This window comes from Rhinopithecus roxellana, chromosome 2 (assembly GCF_007565055.1).
Source record: "Rhinopithecus roxellana isolate Shanxi Qingling chromosome 2, ASM756505v1, whole genome shotgun sequence".
Classification (NCBI taxonomy): Eukaryota; Metazoa; Chordata; class Mammalia; order Primates; family Cercopithecidae; genus Rhinopithecus; species Rhinopithecus roxellana.
Window position 1 is genome coordinate 130,050,342 of NC_044550.1, and position 25,677 is coordinate 130,076,018.

The 25,677-nt window shown below is 45.7% G+C and overlaps 1 protein-coding gene across 5 annotated transcripts in view; it reads left to right on the forward strand.

Moving 5' to 3' along the window:
- The window catches only part of FAM193A (family with sequence similarity 193 member A), a 199,673-nt gene that overhangs the window by 48,952 nt on the left and 125,044 nt on the right, over positions 1-25,677 (forward strand). For all 5 annotated transcript variants that reach the window (XM_030919842.1, XM_010384373.2, XM_030919851.1 and 2 more), the window contains exon 2: positions 8,726-8,971. In XM_030919842.1, coding sequence (XP_030775702.1) covers positions 8,726-8,971 — 246 coding nt within the window. The remainder of the gene's footprint in view (positions 1-8,725; positions 8,972-25,677) is intronic.

Consider the following 25,677-nt stretch of genomic DNA (forward strand, 5'->3'; position numbering starts at 1 on the left):
AATGGAAGTGATACGGGAAAGAAAGAGAAACTGATGATATGAGAAGAGGACGGAATCAATGGGGTGGTCCTCAAGTGGCGACAGGGTGGGGTCTGGTGCACGTGGTTGTGAAGAGGTAGTTGGAGGACATTGGAAAGGAGGGCACAGGCACAGATCTGTGGATGTGTGGGAGCTGTGAAAACTACTGCCAAGTACTTTTCCAAAAGATTGCTGGCGCTCACACCACCCTCAGCAGTCTGCGAATACCCATCTTCCTTCATACTCCTCAGCACGGAGTGCCATGTCCCTGTTCTTCCCTACTGGGCACCCTGCTCTGCACTGACCAAGCTCGAGATCCCCACATCTACTCCACAGCTCCCCTTCCTCTCCAGTTCCCTCGTTAGGCTCAGGGACCTTGCCCCTTTCCTTGTGTCCTGCCATGAAAGTTCCAGTGCCTCCTTACCTTAAGTCATCTCCTTATCTTATGAATTATATGGACCATAAAATTTTTAGTCGTCAGCTTAGTGACTTAGCTTTATCCACATTGTATTACGGGAAGGAGAGGATTCTATAAAAAAGCAAGTATTGCCTGTGGGCCCCACTGTTTTAGGTCACTGGCTAGCCTCTGGTTTGGCTGTCCTTGGGCCACATGCCTCCCTGCTGCTAGGGGAGCACAGGTGATGGTGATGGACAAGGTCCCATCACAGAGATGTGGGTGACTTGGGGCGTGTCAGGTGTGCAAATGACTGCTTTGGAATTGCTTCAGGTCAGTTAATTTTCAGATGCTACCTGCCTATTCCATTTATTGTCTCTGAATAAAAGCCATTTTCAGCCATTTTTCTATTTAAGTAGTTTTATTTTTCCCTCTGGTCATTTCTGGGTATTGCTGTAAAGACTGTTAATACCTTACGCAAAATGACTGGTTACTTTGATTTTTCAGGAACCTTCAGAGATTGAAGGGGATACAAACTGCAGTGTGAGAAGTTAGCCCTTTTATACCAACTTTTTATTTGACCTTAGTAGATTAATTTTACTTTAAAGATTGGCAAAGAACAGTATGTTGGAAATACATGTAAGTCTGCTGCTGTTAATAAATTCAAGCTGTTTTGCTCTTTTGCTGTATGGAGCTTGAATGTAGAGACTTGAAGTATTTTGTAGGTACTTGTTGTGCTGTCCCATGACAGAGCAGGGATACAAAACTTGCCCTGGCATCCAGACGTGTTCTGAGGCTGGCTCAGACATTTATTTTCTTTTGGATAAGTAGCATCAAAACAAATAGTAATTATGTTGTTTAATAGACTTAGAACATAGCAACCACATTTGTATAGGAAAAACCATATTAGTAACATACATGGAGAAAAACATTTTATGTAACTATAGTTCCAACAAATACCACTATGCCTTCATTAATGCCTTAAAACCATCTTATTTACATCTATGGAACCACTGGCCATTTAATAGGGCAATTCAGGGGCAATCATTAGAAACAGTTGCAGTTTTCATTAGATTTTTCTCGTTTTTTTTCTAATATGTAAACTGAAATTAAAAGTAAATCCTTCAGAGTTCATTCGTTTTCTTTTTTTTTTTTTTTTTGAGACGGAGTCTTGCCCGGCCCCCCGGGCTGGAGTGCAGTGGCCGGATCTCAGCTCACTGCAAGCTCCACCGGTTTACGCCATTCTCCTGCCTCAGCCTCCAGAGTAGCTGGGACTACAGGCGCCCACCACCTCGCCTGGCTAGTTTTTTGTGTTTTTAGTAGAGACGGGGTTTCACCGTGTTAGCCAGGATGGTCTCGATCTCCTGACCTCGTGATCTGCCCGTCTCGGCCTCCCAAAGTGCTAGGATTACAGGCTTGAGCCACCGCGCCCGGCCAGAGTTCATTCTTAAAAGAAGTAAGTCCTAAAGGAAAACTGTTACATTAGCTATTTAAAAGATTGCTGTAATAATGTAGAATCAATCACTGTTCGTTGAATTTTATTGAGTTTCCATATGGAACAGCCTTGAAATTATAAATTGCTGAGTGTTTACTCTGTAAGATTACAGAAATTATCACAGAGCCTTACATACTTAAGGTAATTTTGTGCCTAACTCATGATATGATTGTTACCAATCTCTTTGTAACCACTGAGAAGGAGGTTTAAGTATTAATGTTAGTAATTGCTCTCCAGGGAATGCATTTTGCTCAAAGAACCTGCATATGCTTTGGGAAAGCTGAGTTCAGGAAAGAAAGGGAAAAGGGCACAGATATTTTAGTGACTACACATAACAGTGTTCCCTGGACTTGAGTGCAGGTAGCTAATAAAATATCATGTATAGGCTGGTCTTGGTGGCTCATGCCTGTAATCCCAGCACTTGGAGAGGCCGAGGTAGGCAGATCATGAGGTCAGGAGTTTGAGACCAGCCTGACCAACATGGTGAAACCCCGTCTCTACTAAAAATATAAAAATTAGCCGACCATGGTGGCACGGGTGTGTAATCCCAGCTACTCAGGAGGCTGAGGTAGGAGAATTGCTTGAATCCGGGAGGCAGAGGTTGCAGTGAGCTGAGATCATGCCACTGCCCTCCAGCCTGGGCAATAGAGCGAGACTCCATCTCAGAAAAAAAAAAGAAAAAAAGATCATGTATAAAAATGCAGAAAATTGGCCGGGCACGGTGGCTCACGCCTGTAATCCCAGCACTTTGGGAGGCCGAGGCGGGCAGATCACGAGGTCAGGAGATCAAGACCATCCTGGCCAACATGGTGAAACCCCATCTCTACCAACAGTATAAAAATTAGCTGGGCGTGGTGGCTCCCGCCTGTAGCCCCAGCTACTCGGGAGGCTGAGGCAGGAGGATCACTTGAACTCGGGAGATGGAGGTTGCAGTAAGCTGAGATGGCGCCACTGCATTCCAGCCTGGTGACAGAGGGAGACTCTGTGTCAAAAAAAAAAAAAAAAAAAAAAAAAAAGTTGTGGTTGAGGTAGACAAGACAAAGTGTGGATTATTGATTTGGACTAGTCATTTCAGTTCCCTTAGCATTTACTGGGTGCCTACCGGATGCTGGGTGCGTTATAGACATTCATAATGTTGAGTATCTAATGGGAAGATGGATATGTGAAAGATAATTTTGTAGTATAATGAATATATGATAGTCTATAGAAAGTGTAGAAGTTGGCCAGGTGCGGTGGCTCACACCTGTAATCCCAGCATTTTGAGAGGCTGAGGTGGGTGGATCACGAGGTCAGGAGATGGAGACCAGCCTGGCTAACATGGTGAAACCCCATCTCTACTAAAAATACAAAAAATTAGCCGGGCGTGGTGGTGGGCACCTGTAATCCCATCTGCTTGGTAGGCTGAGGCAGGAGAATCACTTGAACCTGGGAGGCAGAGGTTGCATTGAGCCGAGATCGTGTCACTGCACTCCAGCGTGGGTCACAGAGCAAGACTCCCTCTCAAAAAAAAAAAAAAAAAAAGTGTAGAAGTTGTACAGGAGTTGTTATAATTAGCTGTGTGTGACATGTATTGATTGAAGGGTAGGGAGCAAAATTCACAGAAAAAAAAAGTTACCATAGTGGGGTTTGAAGGGATGCCTCGCAGTTGTCTCATAAAGGAAGGGCGGGGAGATTGGTGTTTTAGGGAAGCAAGCAGCAAGTATGAAGGAAGGAAGAGATAAAGCCACATAGTTGGATGGGGTGGGAGTGTGGAACTGTAATGAGTTTCAAGTGGGTGATTTTGGAAGAACACATTGACCAAGGGCCTGGTGTATCCTGCTTGATCCTTTGCTGAGGACTTGATCTTTTTAGGCAGCAGGAACAATAGAAGGGTTTAAGGCAGAGAATGTTCTGGTCATAGGTGCAGTGTGAGGGGGTTTTGACAGGAGATGGAGGACAGGTGGGGAGCAGACAGCCCTGAAGGCCTGTCGACAGGAGGCGGCAGTGTCACCAGCACGGGGCCTTTGTTTTGTGTGCCTCCGGCTTTAGCCTTCGTGGGGTGGTCTAATCTGGGTTGTGCTACCGTTACCGGAGAGGATATTGCTTTTACTGTTTCTTTAACCCTAAAATGCCCTTTTTTCTTCATGTTTATAAGAAGTTTATCTGTAAAGTATTTTTAGTAAGTCTGAGTTTTCATGTTTAATTTGGAATTTCATTTTGGAAACAAATTTCAAAACTAGAATATAAGCCTAGCAAGAAAACAAATGCTATTATGATTTAGTGTCTTTTATGATATACACACATCTCCCACCCCCATGCACACAGGCCACAATCACTGGGTGGTAGAAAAATCAGTTTATTCAGAAAAGGTAAAATACATCATAGATGTAGAACTCAGCTGTTAGTAGTGTTCCCAAAGTGTGTTCAGCAATACTGCCATCTTAGCCATATGTCCATATTCTCCTATGCAAAAATTTCTGGGTTATCTTGGTCCCTTACATGGATATATATACACATTTTATATGTTTACTTATTTCGTCTATGTGTGCGTAGGATTTGGGGGATGATACTAGTATAATGTTCATTCTGGTGTGTGTGTGTGTATATGTGTGTGTGTGTATGTATGTATATGTGTGTGTGTATATATATGTAAAACATATATATATATATGTGTGTGTTTTTTTGTTTTGTTTTTTGAGACGGAGTGTTGCTCTGTTGCCCAGGCTGGAATGCAGTGGTGCGATCTCTGCTCGCCGCAACCTCCGCCTCATGGGTTCAAGTGATTCTCCTGCCTCAGCTTGAGTAGCTGAGATTACAGGTGTGCACCACCACACCCGGCTGATTTTTTGTATTTTTACTAGAGACGGAGTTTCACCATGTTGGCCAGGCTGGTCTTGAACTCCTGACCTCTTGATCTGCCTGCCTCGGCCTCGCAGAGTGCTGGGATTACAGGCGTGAGCCACCATGCCCAGCCTGGTACATCATATTTTTAAAAATATGAATGTAACTAGACTTCTGCTTCCAAGCAATAGGTAGTAACTAAAAGTGAATTTATCTTCCTCCCTCAAACAATGAAACAAAGCACAAAATGTACCAAATAGTAGTTTTCCAACACTGGACCACAGGCAGGCAGGACATGATCCCTGAGAGAAGGAGAATAACCGCAGCAAGCCCCAGCCTTGCCTAGGCTTCCTGCCTGGAGAGAGTCTGAAGGTTAGGACTTGGAGAGCTGCCCAGACTGAGCCTGAGGATCTCCTTGATTGAGAAGGCTGAGTTGAGACTTTGGGGAGGCCAAAGTAAATTTGCAGGGCGGAGTACCAGAGTAGAGAGAACTGCAAAGAGGGGAAGGAAGAGCTCTGCATAGGGTTCTCCCCAAGCCAAGTTGAGGGCGCATAAGCACGTGCATGTGGGGAAGCTCTGCGCCTGGGCTAGCATCCCGGAAGTGAGGAGCGGGACAAACCTGGGAGCTCACACAGGGCCAGGAGCAGTGTGTGTTCCCACCAGCCATTGTGGGAAAATCTTACAACCTGCAGGACCCTGGGTGGCAGTTCAGGGGGATATTGCCTCAGTTGTGGGTAAGAGGAAAGGCGCTCCTATGCTGCCTTACAGAGCCTATAAGCCCTAAAAGGACCAGATTCTTCCCAAACAACCCTGCTATGGCCCACGACTAAGCTGAGAAACTGAAGGAATGAAAAAATAGCCAGCACCTGACGCTTCATGCTTGCCCCTGGCTCTTCTCCTCCTCTCACACCTCACAGGTGGCTACTTCACAGCCTTGTCCACTTCCCTTCCCACAGCCCTGGTCCAAGCCGCTGCTGTCTGGCTCCTAAGTTGCAGATAGTCGTTTCTTCCCATTCTCCCATCCCATCTCTCTGCACGCAGCCTCAGAGTCACGCCTTGACTTGAGTGGCCCTCAGCTCTCCTCCATCTCCCCTTCTGCTCTTGCCAGCCCAGTGCCAGCCACTGGGCTCCCCATAAGGTACAGCCATGTGGGCTTCAGGGGTCTCCTCAAGGAGACCCTCACTGGCCACCAGATTAAAGGGCACAGATCCTCTTTGCTGTTATGTTTTTCTCCTTATCAGTATTTAATTAGTTAAATTTTTCATGTATTTGTCTTATTTATTGCCTTTGTCTTTGACAGTTTTCTTCACCATTGTGCTCCCAGTGCCTGGACCAGTCCCTGAGCATGTGGTGGGCTCAGTAAATCCTGGATGACTGCTGAATGTCCGGGAGCTGAGCTGTGTGCTCTCTAGTCTCTCTAGTCATTTCTGGCTCTTACATTATGATTTCAGGCTTGGGGACCTTTGGGTCTGTAGAGCCCAGCATCTCATTCTGTGATTAAAAGGGCAGGCCAGAAAGGTCTGATGGCTGTGGCTGTTCTGCCAGCAATGGGAGCTGTTTTCTAAGACCTGAGGAAAAGAGATGGCTTTATATGGGGGTAAATCGGTGTGCTTTTTTTTTTTTTTTGGTCATCATTTAGGTTTTTGGGATTTGTTGGTATGGAAAAATACACGAATTCTCATAGTATTCAGTGGTTTGAGTAGTCTGGCGCTCCCTAGGACACTGTGGGGAGGTAGGACCCAGTTCTCTGCCCCTGTGCCCCAAACATTCAGCTCAGGATAGCTGCTGAGCTGGGTTCGGGAAAACTCAGAACCCTGTGAATGTAACAGGAGTCAGCAGTTTTGATCACTGGGTCATGGAAACGTGAGAATATATATGAACATCTTTTGAGTCTTGCTGGTGGTGTCATTCATTCTTTCAATCACTATTTCATTTACTTATATATTCAGCCCCTTAATATGTGTTTAAATATGTGCTTCCTGCCAGTCAGCAGGAAGTCTTAAGAATGGAGCCTGGGATCCAAATGAGAGCCCTCAGTGGCCGTTGAGGGGCCAGTCTGTCATGCACACTGGGTCCTTTTGAATACCACCAGGTGGCGGGATGGGGAGACAGCTCGAGGCTGTGGGAAGAGCTATGGGACTGGCCGGCCTTGGAGAAGCTTTTGGGTGGAGATGGAGACTGAAAAGCCAGAACAGCCTCAGCCAGGTCCGCTCTCTTCCCACCTGGCATGTCCTGCAGCAAGGGCACCCCACATGGCAGGAGAGACAGCGGGGGTTCTCTCACCTCCACCTCACTGTGTGCCCTGGTTCTGGCTGCCTCTGGAATGCCAGGCGAGGCTTCCCTATGCCCTGCTCCCTGGGAGTGCCTCTCTCCAGCCTCTCCTCAGAGTTGAAGGGGGCTTCCTCCTAAGGTGCAGAGGTAGCCCTGTGTGAAGGACCCGTCTTAGGATTGGGTTGATAGGGGTTAGAATCTTGTGTCTCCCGCCCCAGCCCCACACTTGCTGACCTTGGGACTTTACCCCCATTTCCAGGCGCGTGAGGCTCAGTTTCTTTCTTTCTTTTTTTTTTTTTTTGAAACTGAGTCTCGCTCTGTCGCCCAGTTTGGAATGCAGTGGCGGGATCTCGGCTTATTGCAGCCTCCACCTTCCTGGTTCAAACCAGGAAGCCTCCAGAGTAGCCTCCAGAGTAGCTGGGATTACAGGTGCACACCACCGTGCCTGGCTAATTTTGTGTTTTTAATAAAGACAGGGTTTCACCATGTTGGCCAGGCTGGACCGACCGACCTTCCTTCCTTCCTTCCTTCCTTCCTTCCTTCCTTCCTTCCTTCCTTCCTTCCTTCCTTCTCACCTTCTCCTCCTCCTCCTCTTCCTCCTTCTTCCTTTCCTTTCCTTTCCGTTCCGTTCCGTTCCGTTCCGTTCCTTTCCTTTCCTTTCTCCTTTCTTTTCCTTTCCTTTTTCCTTTCCTCTCCTTTCTTTTAACACAGGGTCTTGCCCTCTCACCCAGGCTAGAGTGCAGTGGCATGATCACAGCTCACTGCAGCCTCGACTTGCTGGGTTTTAGCAATCCTCTCACCTCAACCTCCCTAGTAGCTGGAACTACAGGTGTGCACCACTACGCCTGGCTAATAAGTTGGATATTTTGTAGAGGGGAAGTCTTGCTGTGTTACCGAGGCTGGTCTCAAACTCCTGAGCTCAAATGATATCTCACTTCTGCCTCCCCAAGTGCTGGGATCACAGGCGTAAGCAGCTGTGCCCAGCCTTCAGTTTCTTTTTCTGTATTTGTGTTTTAAAGGCTAATTTTATTTTATTTTTTGATAGAGTGGGTGGTTATCTTTTGAGAGGTTTTAAGGTATAATAATCTTGCCTATTTCTCCTACCTCTAAGGCCGCTTCCCCTTGCCCCACATTGTAGGACCTATTTGAAAATGCAGATGTTTATTTACATCAGGTGATAGGGGATGAGCTCAGCATCATTATTGCTGGGCCTGGATGGCAGGCTAGGCCTTGAATGTGCAGCTGCCATCATTTCCCTGTTTATCTTGAATCTGGAATTTGGACAGCCCACCTCAGAGATGGTTTAGATCTGCAGACACACTTAAGCCAGAATTGCCATCTTGGGCCTGAGCCCTGGTATACAGATGCCTCTAGAATAGTGGTTTCAGACTTTGTTGGTGGTAACCAGTTTTGGTAAACAGTCTGAAAATCGAGGCTGACAATTTCTAGCATGTGGTGGAAAAGTAATACAGAAGTCAAGGTGAAGGGCTTAATTGGACAATTTTCTAATTCGTGCTATCTAAGATTTTCTTTATGGCACTGTTTTATTTGAAGTATTATGAGTTTCTAGAACATTAGGTTTAGTTTTATTCAATAAATTTCCTATTTTATGTTTCTGTATATAAGCATACACATGCATTTTAGTTTGTTTTACAACCATACATATATTTTAATATTGGCTTTATAGATGAGGTTTTGAAAATAGAATTTTTTTTTTTCTATTCCAGACTCCTTTTAGTTTTGGCATGAATCATAGGACACCACCCTACCCCGCTGGGGATTATTGTCTTCTGTGCAGAAGTGAACGGAAAGACTCCTCATTCTTAGAGAGTGGAATTAAGACTGCGAGCAAATTGGCCCTTTCCATGGCTCCCAAGGGCAACAGCGTGCTGCACCTGCCACTATGGGTGTGCCCGGACTGCCGCAGGACCGTGGAGAAGGAGGAGAGGCATGGCGGCCTTGACCAGCCAGTGGTGAGTGGCTGCCAGCACAGGCAGCGCAGGGTGTTGGCTCCCCCGACCCCAGGTTATGGGGCCAGCTGGCAGTGAAAGAAATGGATTTGCTTTTGCTTCAGAGGGCACTCCCTCCTGCACCACCTTCTAGTCTGTTCCTCCTGGTCTTCCCTGCCGACACTGCAGTAGGTGGCAGGACACCTGCCCTCCTTGTCTGGGCATAATTCAGTCATCAAGCTTTGTGGCCCTGAAGGGTGATTTTCGGCTTTGAGCTTAGTATTTCTTTGGTGGTGCAGTTTCTTGAAAAGGGAGTACAGTTTTCATGTGTTTAGTTCTCGGCAATTTGACATGCAGGTTAATTCTGTATCCAAGGCAGCTCTTAAGCCTGGCCTTCCCCTTGACTTGTTTGTGCCGCTTCAGCCTCTTGGAGGCCACAGCAAGGCCAGCAGGCTTGGCTGGGAAGACCACACCCTTAAACTCTCATCTTTGACCTGATGGACGTTTTGGTGGGCCCTTGTTCCGGGTAGGCTTTCACATGTACTGTTTGGGATCTGGAAGGAGTTGGCTCTTGCAACTGTGTGAGGCCTCACATTCTAGGGCTCTTCTGTGCCCTTTGATTTCTGCTTGCAAGTGGCTAATTATTGTCTGAGCTCTTCTCTTCCTTCTGATACCTTGCTGTGTGCAGCCAGAAAGCATGTGCATTCCCTACTCCTCTGTTTTCTCCTGCAGAACTGCCTTGGGGGAGTCCTGGTGACAGTCTGAAGAGCATGTCCCCACTGCCTGGTGTGGGCTTCCATCTTTACTGGCCTTGAAGGCATGCTGCATCTCCCGGGCCAGTTTCTATCCTTGGGGTCTCGTTGCCTGAATTACTTTCTCACTCGGTCCCTCCCACACGTCCGCCTTTCCTGCTGTACTTCTCTTCCTAGCACTTCTTTCTTTCTTTTTTTTTTTTGAAACGGAGTCTCGTTCTGTCACCCAGGCTGGAGTGCAATGGTGTGATCTCGGCTCACTGCAAGCTCCGCCTCCCAGGTTCACGCCATTCTCCTACCTCAGCCTCCCAAGTAACTGGGACTACAGGGGTCCGCCACCACGCCCGGCTAATTTTTTTTTGTATTTTTAGTAGAGATGAGGTTTCACCGTGTTAGCCAGGATGGTCTCGATCTCCTGACCTTGTGATCTGCTCACCTCAGACTCCCAAAGTGCTGGGATTACAGGCATGAGCCACCGTGCCCGGCACTAGCACTTATTTCTAACATACTATGTATTTTACTTACTCATTTGGTTTGCTTTCTTCTTCATTAGAATATAAACTCCACAAAGGCAGCTATTTTTATGGTTTTCTTTGTGTGGTTTTCGTTTGTTTGTTACCAATACCATTTGCTTTGCTTTTTGTGGTGTTTTTTGTTTGTTTGTTTTCTCCTTAAACTTTATCAACTCTTCTTCCTATTCCAGCCCTGCTCTTGCGTTTTAGCCTGCCTCTGCCCTTGGGAACAGGCTTCTGCTGTTTGCCCTGGTTCAGAGGCCAGTGGAAGTGCCTATGGTTCCCTGCAGTTCATCTTGCCTGGGTTGGGGGAGGATCTCATTTCCCAGCCCCTGGCTTGTCTTGGTAATGGATAGTTTGTCAAATGAGCCTTTCTGTCCTCACCAGAAACAGTGACCTTGGGAACAGCAGAGGTGTAGTATTGACCTGTGTTGGTGGACTCAGACCATCTGTTGCTTTGTAGGTCGGCTTCTTTGTTGGAGCTGGCCTTTAAAAAAATAATATAATTTACCTTCCATTAAGATTCACTCTTTTTTTGCTTAAAAAATGTTCACTACCACAGTTAAGCTACAGAACATTTGCATCACCCCATAAAGTTCCCTTGTTCCCCTTGGTAGTCACTTCCCTTTCCCTACCCTAGCCTCTGGTAACCACCTACCTGATTTTTTTTTTTTTTTTTTGAGACAGAGTCTCGCTCTGTCACCCAGGCTGGAGTGCAGTTGCACAATCTTGGCTCACTGCAACCTTCGCCTCCTGGGTTCAAGCAATTCTTCTGCCTCAGCCTACCCAGTAGCTGGGACTACAGGCACCTGCCACCACCTTGCCTAGCTAATTTTTGTATTTTTGGTACAGACGGGGTTTCACCATGTTGGCCAGTATGGTCTCAATCTCTTGACCTCGTGATCTGCCTGCCTCTGCCTCCCATAGTGATTACAGGCGTGAGCCATTGCATCCAGCCTGACCTCATTTTTGTTCCTACAATTTTGCTTTTTCCAGAGTGTCACATACACTTCTGTAACTTGCATGATGCTTTTGAGAGTCATCCAAAATGTTGCATGCATCCGTAGTTTCTCTTTTTCATTGAGTAATTGTACAGATAAACCAGTTTATGCATTCACCAATTAATTGATGGATGTTTGTGTTGCTTCCACATTTGGGCTATTTTGAAAAAAGCTGCTGTGACCATTATTTTTCTTTCTGTGGACATCCTTTTTATGTGTTGCTGGATTGATTTGCTAAAGTTATGTTAATGATTTTTGCATCTGTGCTCATGAAGGCTGTCTGTCTGTCTCTTATAGTGGTCTTTGGGGCCTCATAAAATGAGTTGGAATGTGTTCCTGTTTCTTCTCCTTTCTGGAAGAGTTTGTTAGAATTGGTATTATCTCTTCCTTAAACGTTATTGGTTCTTGCTTTCTGTTTCTCTTGTTCTGTTTGGTCAGATGCCAGACAGTGTGCAGGGAGCGTCAGGCTGAAGTTGTTTCCTGTTGTGCACCTGGGAGGCCAGGTCAGTCCAGTCAGCCTCAGCTGGGCTGTCTCTAGCACTGTGTGTGCTTGTGTGGGCCTGTAGAGGGGAGTTTCTCTCTACTACCTCCTTGGCAAGCTCTCCGATGGTGGCACCTTCTCAGTTCCCTCCTCTAGCCTGACTGTTGGGCAGCTCTGTGCTCACGGCCTTGGGGGCAGCTTTCCCAACGAGCCTGCCTCTGCCCGGTGGCAGCCAGACTCTGCCTTGTATCTGCAGGGATCTGACCGGCCGGGTGTCTTGTGCTGGTCCTGGCCTGTGTGTGGCACATGCCTTTCTCCAGGACAAGGAGAAAGGCATGTTCCCTTCCTCTCAGCTAGTGGATTAGCCTGGAGACGGGCGCAGGTCTCCTGGGAATGAGTGGGAACGTTTCTTTTGGGGCTTTCCAGGAGTTAGACTCCCACACTTGACACTCTCAACCTTTCAGAATTTGTTTAAAGTTCAGCTGTTTTTTTCTAACCACTTTTATGGCCTCCTTCCACTTTCCTTCCTCTGCCAAAGGTGAAACAGTAAGTATGTCCCCTTCTCTCTGGAGAGGCTACTGCAGTTTGTTGTGTAATTCCCTCCGGCAGCCTGGTCACTTCAGCTCTCCAGTGGCCCAGAGATAGGATTTTTATCATTTGTCCTGCTCTGGCTCATCCTTAGGGTCAGGGCTCACTCTCCCTCCGCTTTCTGCATCCAGAGGGGAAGTGGGTCTGAATTGCTGTCCTCCAGATAAGCATTCTGTTATCAGCAGTTGTAGGAGAATATTGGTGGGAATTTTTCTTAAATCCTACCTGACAGTTGCATGTTGCAGATTTCTCTGGAGACCTCTTCTTCCAAGACCGACCCATCCTAGCATCATGTCCTAGACATTGTCATGTCTGGAAACCTAAGAAATCTCCATTTCAAACTTTCATCTTGATCATTGTCTTTGTAGCTCACTTGCTTGACTGTCTTCTCTTGCCATAGTTTTTTTTTTTTTTTTTTTTTTGGAGACAGAGTCTTGCCTGTTGCCCAGGCTGGAGTGCAGTGGCACGATCTCAGCTCACTGCAGCCTCACTTCCTAGGTTCAAGAGACTATCGTGCCTCAACCTCCCGAGTAGCTGGGACTATAGGCATGCGCCATCACACCTGGCTAATTTTTTTTTCTTTTTTCTTTTTTCTTTTCTTTTCTTTTTTTTTTTTTTGAGACACAGTCTCGCTCTGTTACCCAGGCTGGAGTGCAGTGGTGTGATATTGACTCACTGCAACCTCTGCCTCCTGGATTCAAGCGATTCTCATGCCTCACCCTCCGGAGTACCTGGGACTATAGGCGTGCAACACCACACCTGGCTGATTTTTGTATTTTTAGTAGAGACAGGGTTTCGCCGTGATGGTCAGACTGGTCTCAAACTCCTGGCCTCAAATGATCCACCTGCCTTGGCTTCCCAAAGTGCTGGGATTACAGTCGTGAGCCATTGTGCCCAACCTGCCATAGTTCTTTGACCTCATCTATCCCTGTCAGTCCATGGATTCCATTCCTGTTCTGTTTATCATGTCTCCCTGACCTCACTTCTAGGAGCCTGAGTTCCCTGACTTGGCACTGTGACTCTTCCATGGCTCTCAGGCAAAAGCCCTGAACTTTTTTTGGTTATGCTGGTCCGGCCCTATCTCTTCCCTCCACGTGGCAGAATATTCCTGGAGAAAATTGCTGGCCTCAGTTTACTGCTTCCTCTTAATAACTTCATGACTCCAAGTCATGCATAGGCATCTGGTGCGTTTTTCTGGCTTAAGTACCTCCCCAAACTCCTTGGCAGGAACCCTTCCTTTTCCTTGCTTCTTAGACTACCTGTACACTCTTTACCCACCCCTTGCTCAGCTCAGCTATTGACCTTCATGCTTCAGGGATAAAATCAAAGCTAACATTGGGCACCTCCCTGTATCACCTCCAAACCCCCATAGCTGAGGGCATTTTCTCCTCTCTTTCCTTTCCAAAGCCCACCCCCACTGGGCTTTCAAGTGCCTATCTATTTTCATCTTCTTCAAGACTTTGTTGCTTTGATTATTGTTTTCCTCTGCCTTGGCCCATGACCGGTGGAATGCAAATACTCTGGGGCTACTCATTCATGAATGACCCGCCTTTGGCCTCACCTGCCCTTCACAGCCATGTGTGTCTCTAGATAGATTTTAAAGTTGTGGTTCACTTTCTTTAATGGTTAAAAGCTTGTCAAGTTAGTTTTGGTAAGTTATATTCTAAGAAATTGTCAGAGTTGCCGGCCGATGTGGCACATGCCTGTAGTTCCGGCTACACAGTAGACTGAGGCAGGAGGGTCACTTGAGCCCAGGAGTTCTGGGCTGTTGTGTGGTATGATAGCGCCAGTATACTGCAGTCTGGGCAGCACAGTGAGACCCTCTTTTAAAAAAAGAAAAAAAGAAAAATTGGCAGTTACTGGTATAAAGTTTTGTGTAATAGTCTCTTTTCACTTCCTACCTGATATGTAGATTTGACTTTTTATTCTTTTTTTTTAAATTTTTCCCCCTGAGATGGAGTCTCGCTCTGTCACCCAGGCTGGAATGCAGTGGTGCAATCTCGGCTTACTGCAACCTCTGCCTCCCGGATTCAAGCGATTCTGGTGACTCAGCCTCCCAAGTAGCTGGGACTACAGGCACGTACCACCACACCCAGCTAATTTTTTTGTATTTTTAGTAGAGACTGGGTTTCTCCATGTTGGCCAGGCTGTTCTCTTTCCTGACCTCAGGTGATCTGCCCACCTTGGTCTCCCAAAGTGCTGGGATTACAAGCCTGAGCCACCATGCCCAGCGACTTTTTCTCATTATTTGTGCTTGCTTTCTTTTTCTTTTAAACTAGTTTTGTTAGAAGTCTGTCAGTTTTGGCCCAGCACAGTGGCTCACAACTCTAACCGTAGTCTTTGGGAGGTCGAAGCAGGAGGGTTGCTTGAGGCCAGGAGTTCAAGACCCACCTGGCCAACATAGCAAGACTCTGTCTATATAAAAAAATATATATAGGCCAGGCATGGTGGCTCACGCCTGTAATCCCAGCACTTTGGGAGGCTGAGGTGGGTGGATCATGAGGTCAGGACAGTGAGACCATCCTGGCTAACACGGTGAAACCCCGTCTCTACCAAAAATACAAAAATTAGCCAGGTGTGGTGGCGGGCGCCTGTAGTCCCAGCTACTGGGGAGGCTGAGGCCGGAGAATAGTGTGAACCTGGGAGGCAGAGCTCGCAGTGAGCTGAGATTGTGCCCCTGCACTCCAGCCTGGGTGACAGAGTGAGACTCCGTCTCAAAAAAAAAAAAAAAAAAAAAAAGTCTGGGCCGGGCGCGGTGGCTCAAGCCTGTAATCCCAGCACTTTGGGAGGCCGAGACGGGCGGATCACGAGGTCAGGAGATCGAGACCATCCTGGCTAATACGGTGAAACCCCGTCTCTACTAAAAAATACAAAAAACTAGCCGGGCGACGAGGTGGGCGCCTGTAGTCCCAGCTACTCGGGAGGCTGAGACAGGAGAATGGCGTGAACCCGGGAGGCGGAGCTTGCAGTGAGCTGAGAGCCGGCCACTGCACTCCAGCCTGGGCGGCAGAGCAAGACTCCGTCTCAAAAAAAAAAAAAAAAAAAAAAAAAAAGTCTGTCAGTTTTGTCTTTTCAAAGAAGCAGTTTTTAACTTTTAAAATGCTTTTACTTTGTGTATTTAATTACTGCTTTTTATTATTATTATTTTTAAGATACAGTCTTGCTCTGTTGCCCAGGCTGGAATGCAGTGGCGTGATCTTGGCTCACTGTAACCTCTGCCTCAGCCTCCTGAGTAGCTGGACTACAGGCATGCGCCACTGTGCCCAGCTAATTTTTGTATTTTTAGTAGAGACAGAGTTTTGCCATGTTGCTCAGGCTGGTTTCAAACTCCTGACCTCAAGTGACCCTCCCGCCTCGGCCTCCCAAAGTACTGGGTTGACAGGTGTGAGCCACTGCACCCAGGCAATTATTGCTATTTTATTTTATTTTTTTTTTGAGACAGAGTCTCGCTCTGTCGCCCAGGCTGGAGTGCAGTGGCAGGATCTCAGCTCACTGCAAGCTCCGCCTCCCAGGTTTAGCCATTCTCCTGCCTCAGCCGCTGGAGTAGCTGGGACTACAGGCGCCTGCCACCTCGCCCGGCTAGTTTTTTTTTTGTATTTTTTAGTAGAGACGGGGTTTCACTGTGTTAGCCAGGATGGTCTCGATCTCCTGACCTTGTGATCCGCCCGTCTCGGCCTCCCAAAGTGCTGGGATTACAGGCTTGAGCCACCGTGCCCGGCCTATTGCTATTTTATATACATGTATTATAAAATAGCATGTATATAAAATTAATATATGTGCTGTATATTAATATTTGATTAGTTAGTGCTCTGGTGAATGTGATATTAAAAAGATTTTTTTAGAGGCCCAAAAGAGAACAGTGCAAAGTTAGTTTCCTCTGGCTCTCTTTCTTTATCCTCTTTGCCTTCCCAGAGGCCTCCACTGTTGGCAGATGCTTGAATCTTCCTCTAGAGATTTTCTGGTTTTTTTTTTTTTTTTTTTTTTTTGAGACAAAGTTTCCCTGTTATCTCCCATGCTGGAGTATAATTGCATAATCTCGGCTAATGGAAACCTCCACCTCATGAGTTCAAATGATACTCCTGCCTTAGCCTCCTGAGTAGCTGGGATTATAGGTACGTGCCACCAACCCAGCTAATTTTTGTATTTTTAGTAGAGACTGGGTTTCACCACGTTGGCCAGGCTGGTCTTGAACTCCTGACCTCGGGTAATCCACCCACCTTGGCCTTCCAAAGTGCATGAAGCTGGCCATGTGCCATGTGTGTTTTTTTTTGTTGTTGTTTTTTGGTTTTTGTTTGTTTGTTTTTGAGAAGGAGCCTCTTTCTGTCATCCAGGCTGGAGTGCAGTGCATCATCTTGGCTCACTGCAAGCTCCGCCTTCTGGGTTCACGCCATTCTCCTGCCTCAGCCTCCCCTGTAGCTGGGACTACAGGCGCCCACCACCACGCCTAGCTAATTTTTTGTATTTTTATTTTTTTTTTTTAATAGAGACTGGGTTTCACCGTGTTAGCCAGGATTGTCTCAATTTCCCGAGCTCGTGATCTGCCCGCCTCGGCCTCCCAAAATGTTGGGATTAAAGGTGTGAGCCCCGGTGCCTGGCTTTTCTTTTTTTTGCAGTTGAAGTTTCGCTCTTGTTGCCCAGGCTGGAGTGCAGTGGCTTGATCTCGGCTCACCACAACCTCTACCTTCTGGGTTCAAGCCATTCTCCTGCCTCAGCCTCCCAGTAGCTGGGATTACAGGCATGCACCACCATGGCCGGCTAATTTTTTTTTTTTTTTTTTGAGAAGGAGTCTTGCTTAGTCACCCAGGCTGGAGTGCAGTGGCACAAACTCGGCTCACTGCAAGCTCCGCCTCCTGGGTTCACGCCATTCTCCTGCCTCAGCCTCCCAAGTAGTTGGGACTATGGGACTACAAGTGCCTGTCACCACGCCCGGCTAATTTGTTTTGTATTTTTAGTAGAGGTGGGATTTCACCATGTTAGCCAGGATGGTCTTGATCTCCTGACCTCGTGATCCACCCGCCTCGGCCTCCCAAAGTGCTGGGATTGCAGGTGTGAGTTGCTGCACCCGGCCAATTTTCATTATTTTCTAATTTTTATTATTCTGTTTTCACCTGTGAATTATTTAGAAGTATGTGTAAGTATCCAAACACATATCTCTTGAATTATTATTATTATTATTATTATTATTATTATTATTTTGAGATGGAATCTCACTCTGTCACCCAGACTGGAGTGTAGTGGCACGATCTTGGCTCACAGCAACCTCTGTGTTCTGGGTTCAAGTGATTCTCATGCCTCAGCCTCCCGAGCAGCTGGGATTACAGGCGTGTGTCACCACGCCTGGCTAATTTTTGTATTTTTAGTAGATATGGGGTTTCACTATGTTGGCCAGGCTAGTCTCAAACTCCTGACCTCAGGTGATCTGCCTCAGCCTCCCAATGTGCTGAAATTTCTGGCGTGAGCCACCATGCTCAGCCACTTGAATTACTTTTAATCATGTTGACTTTTAATTTAACGCTGTTATAGTTGAAAATCATAGTCTGTATTATAGTGATTCCTTGTTAATCAGCTGTATTTGCTAGTTCTAATACATAGTTACTTCTTAAAAAATAGTTTGTGCTGGAAAATAATGTTTTCTCTGGGTTTAGGTGGAAGGCTCAGGACCTCTTTAATTGTATTCTTAAATCCTTCTGTGTTTCTGTGGTTTTATTACTTTTTTGTGCTTAATCTGTCAATTTCTGAGTGATATTTAAAATCTCCTACTATGAATGTGTCTTTTTCCTTTCTTCCTTAAAAAATTTCTGTTTTTGCTTTACGTGTTTCAAGACTGTGCTGGGTAGAATACAGGTTAAAATTATTAAGTCTTCGTGTATCGTTCCTGTTACTGCATGGACCCATCTGTGGTCATGCCTTTCTCCTGAAGGGTGGTGTTTTCTGTTTGTTTAGCTATGGGAGCTCCCTCCCATTCTTTTTTTTTTTTTGCACATCTGCACATCCTTTTAATTTTGACTTCTTTGTGTTAGTCTGTTTAGGTGTTCTCATGCAGTATATATAGCGGTAGACTTTATGTGGTTTTAACTGAGAGTCTGCTTTTCTTTTCTTCTTTCCTTTCTTTCCTTTTTTCTTTATTTTCTTTCTTCCTTTCTTCTTCCTCTCATCCTCTCTTTCTCTCTTTCTCTTTTCTTTTCTCCTTTCCGTTCCATTCCGTTCCGTTCCGTTCCTTTCCTTTCCGACGGCAAGGTCTCACTCTGTCACCCAGGCTGGAGTGCAGTGGTGCGAAAACAGCTCACTGCAGCCTCGACTTCGTGGGCTCAAGTGATTCTCCCAGCTTAGCCTCCCGAGTAGCTGGGACTACAGTTGCATGCCAACAGTCCTGGCTAATTATTTATTTATTTTTTTAAAGTTTTTGTAGAGATGGGTCCCCACTGTGTTGCCCAGGCTGGTCTTGAACTCCTGTGCTCAAGCGATCCTACAGCCTTGGCCTCTCCAAGTGCTGACATTACGGGTGTGAGCCACCATGCCCAGCCGAGAGTCTGTATCCTAAATGGTGAAATCAATCCTTGTCACTTACTGTAATGGTTAATAGATGTGGGGTTGCCGGTGCGGTGGCTCACCCCTGTAATCCCAGCACTTTGGGAGGCCGAGGCGGGCAGATCACAAGGTCAGGAGATGGAGACCATTCTGGCTAACACGGTGAAACCCTGTCTCTACTAAAAATACAGAAATTAGCCGGGCGTGGTGGCGCGCACCTGTAGTCCCAGCTACTTGGGAGGCTGAGGCAGGAGAATGGTGTGGACCTGGGAGGCGACGGAGCTTGCAGTGAGCAGAGATCACGCCACTGCACTCCAGCCTGGGCGACAGAGCGAGACTCCGTCTCAGAAAAAGAAATAGATGTGGGGTTGCTTCTGCTACCGTGCAGGTCAGAAATCAAGCATTGCCCTTAACCCAGATCCCTTCTTGAACCCCTTCCAGTCATTACCCTCTTGCACCAAGTTCACACTTGCCGCCTGCTCCCAGTCCTCACTCTTACTTTTCTTTGTTAGTTATCATAAGCATCTACCCACAAACATTGTAGTACAGTTTTTCTGGTATTGTGAATTTTACAGAAATGTAATCATAATGTATGTGTTATTTTGCTCAGCATTGTGTTTGAGAGTCATAATCTTGTTTCTCTATTTTCATTGCTAGATGCTGTCTTCCTTTATGAACATGTTGCATTTTAGTTGTTTCCAAATCTTGCTGATTGTGGAGCACACATGACATTCTGTTGTCTATAAATGGAAGAAATTGCTGAGTCATAGGTCGTTTATATTCTTAACTGATTACATGTTAAGATCAATAGCATGTTTTTACATAAAAACTATTTTCCAAAAAAAAGAATGGTTTAGTAAGTAGGGCAAGTCACGACGACCCATGCCTGTAATCCCAGCACTTTGGGAGGCCAAGACGGACGGATCACCTGAGGTCAGGAGTTCCAGACCAGCCTGGCCAACATGGCAAAACCTCGTCTCTACTAAAAGTACAAAATTAGCCAGTCATGGTGGCACATGCCTGTAGTCCCAGCTACTTGGAAGGCTGAGGCAGGAGAATCACTTGAACCAGGGAGGTGGAGGTTGCAGTGAGCTGAGATCGCACCACTGCACTCTAGCCTAGGCAACAGAGTGAGACTCTGTCTCAAAAAAAAAAAAAAAAAAGAATGGTTTAGTAAGTAGAATGGCAGCATTTTGTATTTTTTTCAAACCTCTTTTTTTTTTTTCTTTTTTTTTTTTTTGAGACGGTGTCTTTGTCACCCAGGCTGGAGTACAGTGGCATGATCTTGGCTCACTGCAACCGCTGCTGCCCGGGTTCAAGGAATTCTCCTGCCTCAGCCTCCCATGTCGCTGGGATTACAGGTGCCTGCCACTGTGCCCGGCTAATTTTTGTATTTTTAGTAGAGATGGGGGTTTCACCATCTTGATCAGGCTGGTCTTGAAATCCTGACCTCGTGATCCACCCACCTCTGCCTCCCAAAGTGCTGGGATTACAGACGTGAGCCACCGCATCCTCTTTAATGTCTGAATGATAGAACAAAGCTGGGTTCTTATATCTGCCTCTGTGTGGAACCTGTTGTGATAGGTTGTTCTAATTGAAGTATTTGAACAAATATTTTATTGACTTTTTTAGAGAATTGTGGATATTTTTCTTTGATGCTGTACCAAACCATGACAAGTTGATGTCTCAAGGGTTAGGCGTAGTGTAGAAGCTAAAACCAATTAGTGGCTTTTCCCTACACTGTTATGTGAAAGTCCATTCATCTGTCTTGTCCTCTGAATGGATATCTTGCCCATGCATGGCTTGTAACATCACATGTTGGTTATTTGTAAAGTATTGGTTTACTAAGGTAGACAGATTTTCCTGACATTAATACTTTTAATCATTATTTTTTAAAAATCATGTTTGTTACAAAAAAATCATATTTGTTAATATCACCACTGATCTCATCAGAAAGGTCTTTAAATGTTGAGTTTTCAAGCCCACAGTGGCAGGTGCAAGTTTTCCAGAGTTCTAATTCTTGCTCAGAAAAATTATGATTATGAGAAAAGCTCATGGTCCCAAATAATGCCAAATTGCCTTGAAGTGACAGACTCATTTTGTTCATCTTGGAAAATATCTGACAAATATCCAAGTCCAAATAACCATAGTTTGGCCCATCATTCACTCTTTTGAAGTAAAACTGAACGTTTCACAGGTGAAGGGCCATTCAGCTCCCAGTGCACAGTGAGATTCCTCGAGGCCGGCTCCTCCTGGGGCATGCCGGAGAAATGCTTCATGTGTACTTCCCACTTCCTCACGCAGAGTAGTCAGAAGACTTGTGCTCGGGGGTGGAGATTTATACAAAATAATTATTTTTGCTGCATCAAGGACATTCTTAAGTGAAACTGGCTTTTTCCCCCCTCACAGCTTTGAAGCGTGTGGCAGTGAAGAATGCAGCAGCCACTAGCATGCTTTGCTCCTGCAGTCTTTGTCCTCGCATTGGCGCTTAGCTCTTTTCCCCACCATTGTTTTTGCCCTGTCCATGTGAATGTCAGCACGGTGAAAAAGGCAGAGGAAATTTTGGTACTAATTTGAAAATAGTTTTGACTCCTGGGCCTGCTAAAGGGTGTTAGGGTGAAAATCCTATTTTGCTAGCCATTAGTAGTTAACCACAGATTTCTTTTTTTTTTTTTTTTTTTTTTGTGAATTTGTTTTTATTGGGGCACAGGGTGGAAGATGTCACTTTGGGCTATGGTATGTCCCACCTCCCAGGGAATGTCCGTTTGCATTCTAGTCTTCCTGGGATGCTTTATGGAACTTTTTCTTCTTCTTGGAGAACCACAGATTTCTTGAAACATTCTCAACTTTTTTTTTTTTTTTTTGAGGCGGAGTCTTGCTCTGTCACCCGGACTGGAGTGCAGTGGCCGGATCTCAGCTCACTGCAAGCTCCGCCTCCCGGGTTTACGCCATTCTCCTGCCTCAGCCTCCCGAGTAGCTGGGACTACAGGTGCCCGCTACCTCGCCCGGCTAGTTTTTTTGTATTTTTAGTAGAGACGGGGTTTCACTGTGTTAGCCAGGATGGTCTCGATCTCCTGACCTCGTGATCCGCCCGTCTCGGCCTCCCAAAGTGCTGGGATTACAGGCTTGAGCCACCACGCCCGGCCAACTTTTTTTTTTTTTTATATCTGTCTGTTGATACATATTTAACATAGGTATCAACCAGATTTTTTTTCTAGTATTTGGAGAATAATGCTTTCCCTTCTAATTCTTCATTATAGCTTTAACACTGAAATTTGTCAGAGAACTTAATTATCAATGATATGTTCAGGTTGGCGACTAGGCTTATAGCATGGCCTTAACCTTGCTGCGTCTCTAGGCTGTGCTGGACCATCTGATTGGGGTCCTCCGACCATACTCTGAGAACCACATCTCTGTTGGGTTGTCTTTTTCTTATTGACTTGTGGGACTTCTTTATATACACTCAGTAGTAGCTCTTTATTGGTTATATGTGTTGCAGATATTGCCTGTTTCTTTTTTGTCTATCTTTCACTGTGTGATGATACTGCTTTATGAACACAGATTCTTTTTTTTTTTTTTTTTTTACCTTGAGATGCTACCAGGGCAGCCACTCCCCACAGCCCCTGCTGGGGTCTGAATGTGCACAACGCACTTCACGTCCGGGCGTGCAGCATAAATTGCAGAGTGTAAGGTGTAGCCAGCTTGATTTACTCCCAGATTAGTGCTTCTACGATCTACTATATCTCCTTGTAGATTGATCTTAACCTGAAAATTTAAAAAAATTTTTTTTAAATATCAAAAGGACTTCATTTTTCTTTTCTGTTTTCGAGACAGTAGCTCTCGCCCAGTATGGAGTGCGGTGGTGCAATCCCGATTCTCTGCAGCCTTCACCTCCCGTGTTCAAGCAGTCCTTCTGCCTCAGTCTCCCGAGTAGCTGAGACTACAGGTGCGCACCACCATGCCTGGCTAATTTTTGTATTTTTAGTATAGATGGGATTTTGCCATGTTGTTCAGGCTGATCTCAAACTCCTGGGCTCGATCAGTCTCCCTCTGTTGCCCTGGCTGGACCTCAGATGATCTGCCTGCCGCAGCCTCCCAAAGTGCCGGGATTATAGGAGTGAGCCACTGAACCCAGCCAAATATGATCGTGAACCAGGGGTAGTGGGAAGCATGTTTAGATTGTGGGCAGGTCAGCAGTATGCCCATGGGCTTTGCCACCAGAGTCCTATGTCCTGGTGTGCCTCGGTACACTGTTTGCCACGGGCTTTGAGGAGAGTATTGGTTGGCTTAATAACATTCTATCTCGGGCCCAGAAGTAGCTCCCTGAAGGAGAAATTCAGACAGGCAAGAGAGATGCGATGGTTGAGACGTTTTTGCACAGTCCTGCAAGGGGACAGGCCTTACTAAAAAAATCTTGCTCCGTAATAGTCAGGACCAAGCCTGTGTTGAACTTAACAATTTGGTTTCAGCTAATCATTCATCTGTCTCTTTAAAATACAGTTGTTAATTTGAATTTCATCTTTTTTTTTTTTTTTTTTTTTTGAGATGGAGTCTCCCTCTGTCACCCAGGCTGGAGTACAGTGGCGCCATCTCGACTCACTACAAGCTCTGCCTCCCGGGTTCACGCCATTCTCCTGCCTCAGCCTCCCAAGTAGCTGGGAATACAGGCGCCCACCACCACGCCCGGCTAATTGTTTGTATTTTTAGTAGAGACGTAGTTTCACCATGTTAGGATGGTCTCGATCTCCTGACCTCATGATCCACCCGCCTCAGCCTCCCAAAGTGCTGGGATTACAGGCATGAGCCACTGCATCCGGCTGAATTTCACCATTTTAAAAATACTTCACTTTAAACCACCTTGAGTTTTTATAGTTGTATAAAGGCTAAAAGACATGTTATGTTGCATTTTAACATTTGCATATGTTTAAGTAACAAAAATAATTTTAGTCTGGTGGGAGATGTGGTAAGGGGATGGCACTTTGGGGTAATTATTTTTTCTTTAAAGGGCCCTGAACTCAAGCATCCTGTCATAAAGAAGACTACTCGGCAAGTAGTCTTACGTTTCTATTTTTCTGTTTTCAAGGATGTTTTAGACTTCATTTTGATTATGGGCATTAGCAATTGTTGTCTTTATTCTCATATATCATATTATTAAAAACGTAAGTTGCATTTTACACTAAGGAACCAGATTCTCCAGTAGTTATTATTATGCCCATAAATTAATCAAGGCATATAGTCCCAACTTGAACCAGTTGTTTAAGTTTGCTGGCCTAGGGGCGTGGTGGCTCACACCTGTAATCCAGCACTTTGGGAGGCCGAGGTGGGCGGATCATGAGGTCAGGAGATCGAGACCATCCTGGCTAACACAGAGAAACCCCATCTCTAACAAAAATATAAAAAATTAGCTGGGTGTGGTGGCGTGCACCTGTAGTCCCAGCTACTCAGGAGGCTGAGGCAGGAGAATCCCTCTAACCTGGGAGGTGGAGGTTTCAGTGAGCTGAGATGGCGCCACAGCACTCCAGCCAGGTGACAGAGCAAGACTCCTTCTCAAAAAAAAAAAAAGAGTTTGCTGGCCGGGCGCAGTGGCTCACACCTATAATCCCAGCACTTTGGGAGGCCGAGGCAGGTGGATCACCTGAAGTCAGGAGATTGGGACCATCCTGGCCAACATGGTAAAACCCCATCTCTACCAAAAATACAAAAATTAGCTGGGCATGGTGACGGGTACCTGTAATTCCAGCTACTCAGGAGGCTGAGGCAGGAGAATCGCGTATGAGAGTTCCAGTTGATCTTCATACTTGCCAAGTGCTTGATATTGGCAGTCTTTACTTACAGCCAGCCATTCTAGTGGTTTGTAGTGTTATCCTTCATTATGGTTTTAATCTGCATTTTCTTAACGACTTGAGCATCTTTTCATGTACCTATTTTCCATTTGTATCTCTTTGGTAAAGTGGCTGTTCAGATCTTCTGCTCAGTTTTATAGAGTTGTCTTAATGAGCTGTGAGATATTTTTATATAATCTCAATACAAGCCCTTTATTAGACAGGCTTCACAAACATTTTCTCTCAGTGTGTGACTGGCATTTTCATATACAGCACTGTCCTCTGAAGAGCAAAAGTTTTATATTTTGATCAGATCCAATTTGTGTTTTTAAATGATTTTGTGCTTTTGTGTTCAATGTAAGAAATCTTTGCTACCCAAGGTTATAAAGAGTTTTTTGCCCTGGCCAGGCGCGGTGGCTCACGCCTGTAATCCTAATACTTTGGGAGGCGGATCACGAGGTCAGGAATTCGAGACCTGCCTGACCAACATGGAGAAACCCCGTCTCTACTAAAACTACAAAAATTAGCCGAGGATGGTGGCACACACCTGTAATCCTAGCTACTTGGGAGGCTGAAGCAGGAGAATCACTTGAACCCAGGAGGTGGAAGTTGCAGTGAGCCGAGATTGCACCACTGCATTCCAGCCTGGGTGACAGAGCAAGACTCCATCTCAAAAAAAAAAAAAAAAAAAAGGTTTTTTTGCTGTTTGTTTTTTTCTGTCTTAATAGTTTTAGCATATACATTTAGTTCTGTGAGCCAGCCACCTTGAATGAAGCTTTTATCTGTTGTAAGGGTTAAGAGTCATCTTTTTTTGCATATTGATATCCAGTTGTTCAGAACGATTTATTGAAAAGACAATTTTATCTCGTTGAATTACTTTGGGACCTTTGTCAAAACTCAGTTGGTCCTGTATGTATGGAACTATTTTTGGATGCTATGTTCCACTTTACATATATACCTGTTCCTTTGCCAGTACCATACTATCCTGATTCTTGAAGCTATTTATAGTAAGTCATGAAATTACGTAGATGTCTGCCAACTTTCTT